Genomic DNA, 12,280 nt, shown 5'->3' with positions numbered 1-12,280 from the left:
CAATATCACTTATATAGCAATCAAAAGGTTTCAGCTCCACCTTCCTTTCCCAGAAACCAGAATAGGCCTCATATCGGTACACTTTATGCATGGTTCTAAACCAACTTGGAATATCAGTACATAACATTCCTAGCAAAGCTATACCTTTTTAGCAAATGGAGTAAACCATTAAAAATCGAAGGCCCTCCTATGAGCTTACTGCAACATACTTTAAAAGAATCATTGTTACTAACATTCAAACGATAGATAGAAACCAACCTGATGGCCAATACGAATAGGCAGTTTATCTTCTCAGGTTGAAGGAGAAGTTTTTGTGAGCTTGTTATTCAAAATGTTAATGTGTAACCTCTCTCACTGAGTAGGCAAGTGTAGTGCGAGATGGAAACATAAGTGAAGTCAAAATCTCTTCACTAAATAGATTACTTTATCTCTGGTGATGGATGAAAAACCGAAACCGATTAGGGATACAAGAAATATGCCTGCTATGACGGTTAAGATCAAAAATATTATCCAGCACTTCGGACCTAACCACATTTTCAAAAAAGATTTGGCAAAAACTCCCGGGTTAGATAGTATATATCAGCGGAATTGTTTAAGATTCACGGAGATAAAACAATTTAACATCTTGCTGAGTTATAACTGGCTGGAGGTAGTGATTATGTTAGGAACCTTGTGCCAAGAAGGAGGAATTGCAACAATAGTAGAAGCTCAAAATGATTTAAAAATTTCTCTGTAGAAATCTCCCTTTGTAGAAGGAATCTAGCAGGCTGCTAAGAGGATTTAAGAAAGAGAGATCCACGACCAATTAAATTTTAGCCTGAGATGTTGGTGTAATTTGTTAATTTCTATGCTGCTTAGACGCTGTTTTTATACAGAAACACGAGCAGTTCATGCTTGTTTATATTCCTCCAAAAATGTTTATATACAATAGAAAAATAACTATTTTTGGCTATTCAAAAACAATGCCAACGTTAATCACTACATTTCTACTTAATTTTTCGTTAAGCTTCTCATCTTGAAAACATTGTATGATTCTAGGTGTTATTTTTTTATTTATTGAAATAAACTAGGTTTTGTTTAAGATGCTTGCAATATTGCTCATATTTCTGATAAATATGTTTCTTTCAGATTGCAAATTGACATGTCACAAAAAGTGTTATATAAAAGTTGTAGCAATTTGTAGTAAAGAAGTTATAGTACCAAAATTATGTCCTCATCCAGTATTCGGAGTTCCTCTACAACAGTTAACTTCAGCAGATGAGAAAATTCCACTTATAGTTGACCGACTGATTACTACCATAGAAATGTACTTCCTTTATACTGAGGGAATTTACAGAAAATCGGGGGTTAGTTAATTTTGATTAGGTTAACTTTATTAATATATAACACTTTTAAAATATATATATTTTTGTATTAATAAACAGGTGAGTTCGAAAGTTAGGGAATTGAAAGCGAGAATGGAAGAAGGGAAGATTGAAAGTATACAATTTGAGCGCTATCAGGTTTGATTAATTAGTTAAATTTGCATGTTGAACTGTGTAATTTCTTTCGTAATAATTATGATTTATTATTTCACAGGCTCATGTACTTGCAAGTGTCCTTAAAAGTTTTCTAAGAGAAATGCCTGAACCACTGTTAACATTTGATTGTTATGATGATTTCTTACGTGCAGCCAATCTTACCGAAGATAAGGTTTCAACTATGTTTACAATTTTGAAAAAGCTACCAAAACTAAATTTTGATTTAATGGAACGATTAATATTTCATTTAGCTAGGTAAATGCTTAAATCTGTTTTAAGAAAGCTTAAAGAAGTTGCGAACTAAAGAAAAACGTTTAAATTAAAAATAAAAGTTTGAATATATTTCAGACTTGTGCTAAGAGTAATTCTCTGTTTTTTTGTTCGCGTTATTACAGGGTTGCTTTACATGAAGATGTTAATAGAATGAGTTCAAGTGCATTAGCAATAGTATTCGCACCGTGCATTCTAAGAACAAATAAAATAGTTCCTGCACAAGATTCATTGCACGACATAAGTAGACAGACAACGTGTGTAGAAATAATAATTTCAGAACAGCTTAGAAAAGTAAGGTCTACTTTAGCTGATATTGATACATTAGATACTGCTTGCCATACTGCCACGTACAGATTGTCATCCATACGGAGTTCTAAGGTGAGTTCTATACTACACATTCTTGTAACGTTTGTCCAATAGATCGTTTATATAATCAACAGCCAATGGGAGAAACGACTTCCAGAAGGGCTAATTTCAAGGGGTAAAATGTTCCTGTTTGTGATATAGCAAGTGGTGATTTCATTGGATAACATACGAAGAAACTATCTTAATACACTAACATCACCATAGTTATTTATAGTACCGCTTCATGCCTGCTTAACTTTTCACACAGCTTCTCCAAATTGCTTGCAGATTTGACTTGAAATCTTGAGAAACTCTTCACATGTTTAACTGAAAATTGTCCCATGTTGTGGCAATTGCTAGATTGTATTTTACTCTACAAACATGTTTTCGGAAATACTGGGAAGATGTCAAGCCACTTTAAATTTGCTTATTGGCGTTGTAACTAGAAGCTAGGTTTCTTAGTTTTTTTTCCCCATTCGGTTCTATTACTGCTGAATCGGTAGGTTATAGGGGAAGGTTCCGCACTATTTTAGTTCAGAACAAATATCGATAAAGATATTTGGTGGAAAGAGTTGTTACGACCAAATCACAGATCGATATTATTAATATTAGAATTGTTGAACATGTGTGGAACCAATGGCTCATTCCCATTTGTAGCTTTACAAAAATCCCTAATCATTATATGGCAATTGCTGGCGCAAATATATTTTTCTTGGTTGTTATTTCTTCATTTTTTCAAATATTTCTTTTTTGCTTATTTTGTTAAAATGTTTTTAAGACTTCACAAAATTTAACATTTTAATTAACTATTCATTCCGTATTTCATACTTAACATTTTATAAACAAGCAGTAATATTGTTGCAATATGGAAATAATAAAGGAAGGGATTAGCTCAGTGGATGATTTCTGGATTTCCACTCGGAGATCCCGAGTTCGAAAATATCACCGGTTTCGGACAATGTTGCCTGTAACGAGAGAAAATTGTCCGGAACCTGGTTTTACATCGAAAAAGTCTCTTGGTTCCAATGACCCTAGATGACGCGCCTTAAATTTAAAAAAATAATAATAATAGAAATTTTGGAAGGGATTAAAGTGGTTAGCGGTAGTATTTCTATGCGGATATTCCGGATTCGAATCTAGCTAAGTACCCTTAGATTATCTTCTTACTTACTACTTCTTACTTACTACTCACTGTCCGATGATAAACAGTGTTTTCTGTTTCGGCATTACATCGAAAAAAGTTCCAGGCGCTATTGACCTTAATGTTGATGTGCTTTGAATTAATAATAATAATTATTATTTTCATTGATTTTTCATTGCCTTCTACTCCAGCAGGTAGATGAAGCTTCTAATGATTCTTCTCCTTAAGGCGTTTGAGCTCAAACATGACTTCTTCTAAAGCCTTGAGCATAGCCTGATTTTCCGGAAATTGCATCTCATCCTGAGTTGGCCCTTTATAGTCACTCTGACAACAAAGAGTTAAAGGGATTCGAAAGACAAAAACATTGAAATGGGCGTGGTTCCTATAGCTCATCTCTTCGGTTTTTGCTGAGCAAATGAAGCATTGTAATCTCTTATAAAAACCTACGTTAACTTTTAGAAGCACTCTTTGACATTATAAAAATGGTTGATTGATTGAGTGATTGAGTTGAAAAGATTTGTTGTTACAATTTGTTGATAATATTTCCTTCTTTTGTTCTAAAGTTCGGATTTTTTTTGTTTTTTAAATAGATCTTAAAATTCGAATTTCTCAGTCTTTGATTTTTATTTATGTAAGGCTAATTGATACGTGTTCTTGTAACATAATATTACAATACTTTGACTTATGAAGTACAAATTTATCTTCGTTATTTTATAGATATTTACACCTGAAGAATTAGTAATTGTAAAAACTGATGAAGAGGAAGCCATGCTGATGGGAAAAATTGAAGAAATTCAAAAGGAGAAGGCTCTTCTTACATCAACACTTCCATCACTTACAAGATCACCTAGTGATGATGACTTACTTTCAACAGATGATGGGAGTCTAGATGAAGTGGATACATCTAACCGTAAGTTTCTTTATGATTATTTATTATTGGTTAATTTTGTGTTTGTATGACCGTGTTTCAATTCAGCATACCAATATAAAAATGTGTAATATTACCACATACTTATATTAATAAAACTATATACTATGTTTAGTTTCTCTTGAGTTTCTTTTACTTTTTCTTTTCCATTACTTCCGCGAGGAGTAATAATGGCTGTTTTCCACTACATTTTCTTCGAAGCTTTCATGAAATGTGGGCCTCCAGGACTACTCACCTTTCCCAAATTTCCCCCTCTTCTTCATTTGCTCCGAAAGTTGCCTTTGTGGTATTATAGCTTTTTAACTTTGCAGTAATATCTTTATTCATGTTGGCTCTTTCATAAGCTTAAAGTAAAAAAAAAGCTAAATAAAAAACGTCTTAGCATGATTGGCAAATAGTACAAAGTACAGTTTAGGGTTAACAGTAAAAATCTCCTTAATTTTGTTAAATTCTAAAGTTACAAATAACCTCTAGCAATGCAAATTTCTAGATAGAACTTATTTATTTCTATTTTGTTTTATTTTTATTTTTTGTGATTACAGCTCAACCCTTATCAAGGCATCGTGTAGTTCATAAACATAAAAAACGTGGATCTGAAAGTTCTTCAGCAACTTTTTACAATCCAGATTGCGATGAGGACCCAATAATGGTTTAACGAGATCTCATCAACGATTATGGTTTTTTCTAAATAGATATTTTTTATTATTGTATTATTATTAATAATATAATTTTTATTTGCATTTAGAGCAGACTTCATTAAATATTCCAAGTTTAGTAGTAGATGTAAAACTATTGAAATGGTTTGATCATTTATTAAAAAAAAAAAAATGCATTTATTAATAGAATTAAATATCTTTAATTTAGTTTTTTAAATTAAATAAAATTAAAACTTTTTTCCCTTTTTAAAAAATAATAATACATTCCATTGTTAATATTGAAAAAGGGTTATCTCTGATTTCTATACAAAATTACTTTCCGCTATAGATGTGTTTCTTCCAATTTAATTTGATTAATTAAAATAAGTTAATTAAAAGAAATCTATGGATTATTTAAAAAAAAAAATGCATTTATAAACTTACCATTCATTTTTGGACAAATTGTGATATGATAAACAATGAAGTTCTAGTCTATGAACCGTTTAGCTAAGTTTTAACTTGACTGTTTTAAAATATTGTGACAAAGAATTCTAAAAAAAAAAAAGAACTAAATTAGAAAAAAGTTTGCAATTTTTGTGACAACCAATTCACTTGTAGATAATGAAAATATCTACTCGAAATTAGTTTTAAATCATTCACTAAAATACAGTTTTCATTAGTGACTGATTTATTATTATGATGATTATTATTATTTCAATAATAATATGTAAATAAATTAGAGTTATTTCTTACAAATTTATAAATATTGTAAAGTTTATATCTATTTAAAAGTTTATAATGTGGTTAGAGGGCCTTTGCAGCGCTCGAAAGAAGCATGTTGATTTTTATTACGAATTAAACTCAAAATATTATTTAAATTATTGTCAGTGCCTTCAGATACTTATGTAGTTATTTAATTTTTTATATGTATATATTTATTTTTTATTTTTTTTTTCATTAAACAAAGTAATCTTAAGAGATTTTTTCATGTTAATAACTTAAAATCCTTTTATTTTTTAAAAGTTTTGGATTAAAACATTGAGGTCCAAACTTATCTAATAGAGTAGGTGCTGAAAGAGATTTGTTTGTAAAATATGATGGACGCATTCTTTTCATATTCTTTTTCAAGTGGTACGCTTTAGAGTAGAAAATTTAATCATTTATTTTCAGAATCTAGTTACCTTGCTTTCCCCTATATTCATATGGGCGCACCAGAGGGGAGTTATACCTCGTTTGTGACGAAATAAACGTGTACACCTTCTTAGCTTCATGCTGCTAACGGGGAACACGCTTATGATGACTACTTTTCAGTGCTGCAATTGAATAATTTTACATATAGGAGACCGGTTTTCGGAATCTCTTGAGATTAGCCTGTCTTCTTCGGCCTCATGTTTATTCTAGTTAAATGTTGGCCGCCTGTTAGTCAGGATTTCTTAAATTTTACTTGGAGTACAGAACTAATTGATTATTATTCACATTTAATATTAAAACTTGAATTTCTTTAAAAGAGACAATACAGAAAATAATCCCATATTTTTGGACTCGCTGTTTCATCTCTTTTGATGATTTAGAAGCTAAACGTATTGCTCTGGTTGGATTTGAAGCTGTAGTAATCCTAAACTCGATATAGAGCGAGTTATTGTTTCAACTTCTGTCGAAGATCTTGGAACAGTGATTATGTTGAAGGGCTCACGACAAATTTCAAGATAGAATACTTATTAATGAAAAGAGGTAGAAAGTGGTTGTTTTTAAAACTTGTAATAATGAAATTTTGAATATTTTTGGTTTTTAAAATGCCAGTTTATATATTTACTAAAATAAAGATTTTTTATCTTTTTTTCGCCGAAATAAATTTGTTCTAAACTGAATATCTATCGAAGCTCATTTAACAACCAACACTCATGTAGACTATTTTGTACGTCAAAGTCCAAAAAAGGAAATCAAATTGTGCCTTATTTTGTAGTGAGTAGAGAGAGGGCTAAAAATGTTTTGATGGCACTATTTGTTATAACTAAGTACATTAAAAAAGTGGCAGGTAAAGGCCGGCAACTATTTTTTCCAATCGGAATTTAAATTTACGGTAAATTTTAACCTTTGTATTAATTGTGCCCCTCATATTTTGGAAACAAAAAATCTTTTAAATCCTGCTTTGAGATTTAAATTAAAAAATGGAATTACTTGACTGCATTTAAATATTTTAAAAATGTTATGGCCCATTCCTTATTTTAACAATTAAATAAATATTCCTTAAAGAAAACAAATGAACAGTATTTTTAATGACTGGATAATTTTAGATATGTAAGGAAAAAATATTGCAATTTATTTTAATCTCATTTTTTCCCCTAACCACATAACTATTCTGTGCGTTTAATAAGTTTTAATTAAATATTAACTGAATAAAATATATTTTCAACCAGGATTAAATGTTCAATTAAGTATGTTCTAATGAGGGGAAAACATTTATGAGAAACTAAATTGCCTAACTATTTTCTTGATGGGTTTTCTTTCAATTTTTATGAATGTAATTTTCAGGTTTACTCGGAAGTCTTCCAGTTTAGTTCCTTCCTTAATCACTTTTCTTGGTTAAACGTGTAAATAGAAAAAATATTAAATTGTGGAACTATTTCTATTTGTAAATAATATATACATATTTTAATGTTTGTGTAAATAGTCAATGTAACTGACTTGGTGTGTGTAGACTGGATCTGATTTGAATCTGTATTAACATATGTTTTTTTCGATTTATGAAAATTGTAGTTTTACTATGTGCCCTAAAGGACTGTTCAGCATTTTTCGATTGTTGACTCATCTGTGTTGCTGCACGTTTATTTCACGCGAAATTTGTATTCTATCTGAGCAGGCATGTTTGGTTGCTGCAATTTGGCTGTTATAAATTCGAAGTTTATTTACTTTTTTTTAATCTACAACTGCTTAATAATAGAAAATTATTGTTTCCATGTTATGCTCCTTTTGATGTAAAAAGCAATTTTATCGGGAAAAGTAAAGATTTTAGGGAAGGATATTTATAGATCGCTTTTTAAGAAGAAATATTAGTTTGGCTTGGAAGCTTATTATTGCTTTCCAGTGTGTCAATAATCACATTTTCCTGTTGATGGAATCCACATTTGGAGTCACTTCGTCATTTAGAACTAACTTAAGCCTTAATGGTTCCAATTTATGATCCCGAGGGGCTCAGAATTTTTGAAAAGAATTCTCTGTGTCCGAGAACGATTACAAGTTCATTCTACGGTAAAAGTTTTTTCTCAACTAAATTTAAAGAATTAAATGGAACTTCAGCGACACCATTTCGGGTAAAAAGGTGGTCTCAGCCTGAAATAGTTCTTTTATCAGGCTAGAGCACTTTCTAGCGTTTTGTTTTTTTTAAACTCATTTTTACTAGCGTATATCTTAATTTCTTAATTCACTAAACTGCTAGTCGTATTCTGTCCTAACGCTCCTTGTATTTTATCAGAGCTCATTAATGATTAAATAGCCGAGTCCGCTGTATTACTTTCTTTTATAAGAGTTTCAATTATTTGTAAACAGCTGAAAATAATAAAGGTTTTAATTTCTAAAGAGAGCCAACACCACCGCTCCACTTTTCATTTGAAATATACTTTTTTGGATTCTGAGAACCTTTTGTGGTATTTTTCCAATTCTAGCAATTCCATTTCCAAAAAAAGACACAAGTTCGGAGTTTACGCTGGGTACTAGGACTCTTATCAAAATGGTTATATGTGCAAATAGTTAAGTAGAATCTGCAGAAACCACAATCAATAGACAGTTATGTCTTGTTTAGAGCTAGAATTGGCCGTTACAATTTGAACTCATTTAATGTATCCATAACTAGCATTTAGGTAAATTTAATCAGTAGGCATTTTTAAATTGATGAAAGCCGAACATTTAATTTTCTAAAAAGCTTGAATCTACAGACTACTTGAGTGGGCGAAGCAACCAAACACCATCATGAGTCAGAAAGTAATTTTTGCCAGAATAATGCAAACGATTAAATAAAACTGTCCGGCAGGACAGTTGTATTAAGGTAACGCAGAAGTGATGTAACAATCAAAATGTGATCCTTAAAATTTTATTACTATTAAAAAATCAGGAATATATTTGATTTTTTTTTTTTTTTTGGGTGGGGGAATTAAACTTGCTCAAATATAATGGACATGATATATTTCAATATAAATTTTTTTTATAGCTTCATTATAAGCATATTGTGGTACTTAAAATTATAAAAGAGAAAAAATAGTTTGACTAGAAAATGATAAACAAATATATATTTTGAATTATAAAAAAGTATATTTAATAAAATAAATAAATGAAACATATTTTATGTGCAAAAGAGAGATGGAAAATAGTATAAACATAAAATTCAAAAGTATTTTGTAACATTTTATGCAACAAGTGAGCATAAGTGTATTGAGATTAATAATACATTCATTTGCTGCATGGGTTGAATGTAAAGGCACTAAAATATTAGTATATCTGACCAAAGTTTGAAAAGAGATTTATTTACAACTTTCGTCGTTAAACAAAAAAAAAATTGCCTTTGCCCTTGTTACTATTGGTACAATAGAACTTATAATTCCCTTGATTAAATCTAAAAAGTTAGTATTCTTCTTATCGACAAAATCTCTTAATAATATTAATCTATTAAAAACAGATATATTTTGCATGTAAATAAGGCAAGGAACACAAGGCCAAGAAAGAAGAAATTAAAAAATAAATATAATTAATTTTTTTCGAAAATATTTTTATCATTTTCAAAAAACTCAGTAGTGATTCTTTATTTACTTCAATATTTTCTTTTTGTTCCATTCATATTATTTATAAATACATAACACTGATGTCAATTATAGATAATGCATTTAAGAGCATTCTTCTTGATGGTCGGTTAAAGTTGGACTGACATGATGTGTTGTTTGTTAGCATCCCTATTTAATTTTATTCTTTCTTTGTTTTTGATAGAATTGTTATCTTTTAATCGAAATTTTGGTTTTGCCGGAATGATAGATATGGTATGGACTGTTTGTTAAAAAGAATTTAACACATTTTTATTTTTGTAACAATTTGGATAAAAAGTAGGTAACTATTATTCCTTTCATTGTCAAACAAAAAAAAAATTTAAATAGTATTAAACAAACAAAAATGTAACACTAGCTAATTTAATTGATATTGATGTTGATTGTGTAACCGTGAAATAATATAAATTTTAAGACTAATACTGCTATTGGACGGACAAATTTTTAAGGGAAACTGTTTCTCAATTTATATTATTATTATGGTTTATAGAGCAAAGTTAACTTATTCCTTTTTTTAATTACTATGTCACAAGAGTAATTATATATTTTTTTTAAATTCTTTTACTCTTGTGCAAACTTAATATATAAATATATAATAATAATATATATATATATTCGTATTAACTAATTGTTGTTAATCCATTTGCAATTATTACGCTTAACCTACTCTAATTAGGTAATATCTGTTCAGAAAATGCATAGTTCTGACAAAAGAAATTAAACTATATGGTAGATGGCAAATGTTGTACTAAAAAAAACAAAGAAACAAAAAAGAAAGTAAATATTTTTCAGTTGGCATTTTAGTTGTTTAAAAAAAAAAAAACTTTAAATCTTAAAATCTGACGGGTTTTGTACATTAATAAATGCTTTATAATTTATTGTTGATGAATATTACCCTTTAAAAGAAAATGGTATATGTAAAGTAATGGTTTTGGAAACACATCTATTTACGACTTTGAATGAGTTATATGTTTGTTAGTCCTTTACAGAAAATTTGAGTCATTAATCTCTTACTTTACCTGTTACAAAGCAAAAATAATTTCAATAAATTTGTACTTGCCTATTAAAGTAGAACAAATAACATATGTATATTATGGACATTTATGTTGCAAACATTTTTGGGACATATCAAATATATATATATATATATGTAAATTTTTCTTGCTGTATACCTAATAAATTGATAAATAAATGTAAAAAATTTAATTTTCAATTCCTTAATAAGTTAGCATTAATAGTTAGTTGAGAGACAATAAACATAACGGGCGATCATGACCAATATACAGAAGTTAAGATAAGATGATTTTATGTTTTATTTTATATTCCGTAACTATTGCTCCGAAAACTTTACACACTGTTACTTTAAATCAAAGATAGTTATTTTAGAAAAGAAGTGGAAAGTTTTAATTTAATTAAATCTGTTTAAAAGAACATTCTCATTATTTCTAATGCATCCGTTACGTAGATATAGAAAAAGTATTTATTTTTATCATATTAATTAAAACTCAGAAAGGTAAAGTTCATATTCGGACCTTAGATTGCTTTTGAGTTGGTAATAAATAAAAATTCTTTGTATTTACTGAATCAAAAGTGTTTTTATTATATGATGAAAAAATATAGATAATTAAAATAACGCTATAAACAAACAAATTTAAAAAACATTTGTTAGAAAATTCTGGTTTTTTTTTATCTTCACACACTTAATCATTCTGCATTTGAATTTGGGGAGCGCTCTGGGGATAGGTGCTCTAGAATTCATGGATACTTATTTTTGAGCTTCATTTTTAAATATCATAAAGGTGACAGTTTTTATAGCTATCTAGATTTACTGTTGGTATAGTGTTGTCGGGTCGTTCTTAACCTCTGGGTGTCTGTTTTTGTTGAATTCCATCGTTTTGTTAACATAGTCTGAATGTGTTAATGTTACCGTAGAGTTGCATTTGTCCGCTTTAAATAATATGTGATTATTATCTTTTATTTTCTGTCTTAGATTATTTGCTGACGTAGTTCCTAATTGTCTGTTTAATTCTGTGACTTCAAGTTTTGTATGTAAATAAAATTGAATTAAATTTTACTGACCGCAAAATATTTATATTAAGGATTCAATTAGCGAGTAATCGGTCCAGAACAAAAAAAAACCTACGTCTTTTAGCCAACGTTTCAACAAATTTATTGTTTTTTTCAGGGCCTGGATATTATTGGATATGTATTTGTATTCTTGTGGTTCAATATTCTAATTGATGTATTGTTTATTTGTATTCAAACAATAAATTTGTCGAAACTTTGGCAAAAAGACAGAGTTGTTGTTTTTTGTTCTGAGTATTTACAATTTGTTTTACTTCGAGAGAGGACTAGGTGTTGATGCAGGATTAGATTTGGTAGGTAAAAAGGTGCATCTGCAAATGGCGAATGTATTTTTGTCTTAAATGGAGGGTTTCCTTTGAGTTATTTGTCAATTTGGAATTCTAAATAGCGCACAGTGCAGCGTCGCCGAAAGTGAAATTGCCATTTTTCTGGTAAGAGAGAAATTTTAATAAAATATAGTTTCTCAAAATAAATGGGAAAAATAATCTGAAAATTATGTTTTATGTTATTATTTATGAGCAAAATTAGCAAATTTTTTAAACTAT

The 12,280-nt window shown here is 29.2% G+C and overlaps 1 protein-coding gene across 3 annotated transcripts in view; it reads left to right on the top strand.

Annotated features, from left to right (window-relative positions):
• Positions 1 to 10,754, top strand: part of LOC141451170 (unconventional myosin-IXb-like) — a 32,197-nt gene extending 21,443 nt beyond the window's left edge. For all 3 annotated transcript variants that reach the window (XM_074122359.1, XM_074122357.1, XM_074122358.1), the window contains 6 exons: positions 1,129 to 1,346; positions 1,425 to 1,502; positions 1,579 to 1,775; positions 1,916 to 2,171; positions 3,997 to 4,189; positions 4,750 to 10,754. In XM_074122359.1, the coding sequence (XP_073978460.1) occupies positions 1,129 to 1,346; positions 1,425 to 1,502; positions 1,579 to 1,775; positions 1,916 to 2,171; positions 3,997 to 4,189; positions 4,750 to 4,862 (1,055 nt within the window). In that variant the 3' untranslated portion in view covers positions 4,863 to 10,754. The remainder of the gene's footprint in view (positions 1 to 1,128; positions 1,347 to 1,424; positions 1,503 to 1,578; positions 1,776 to 1,915; positions 2,172 to 3,996; positions 4,190 to 4,749) is intronic.
• Positions 10,755 to 12,280: the final 1,526 nt, after the last annotated feature.

Source organism: Rhodnius prolixus, unplaced genomic scaffold, assembly GCF_049639745.1.
Source record: "Rhodnius prolixus isolate KJV_2025 unplaced genomic scaffold, Rpr scaffold_8, whole genome shotgun sequence".
Classification (NCBI taxonomy): domain Eukaryota; kingdom Metazoa; phylum Arthropoda; class Insecta; order Hemiptera; family Reduviidae; genus Rhodnius; species Rhodnius prolixus.
Note: the sequence above shows the minus strand (reverse complement) of the source record. Positions and strands in the feature narration are given on the sequence as shown.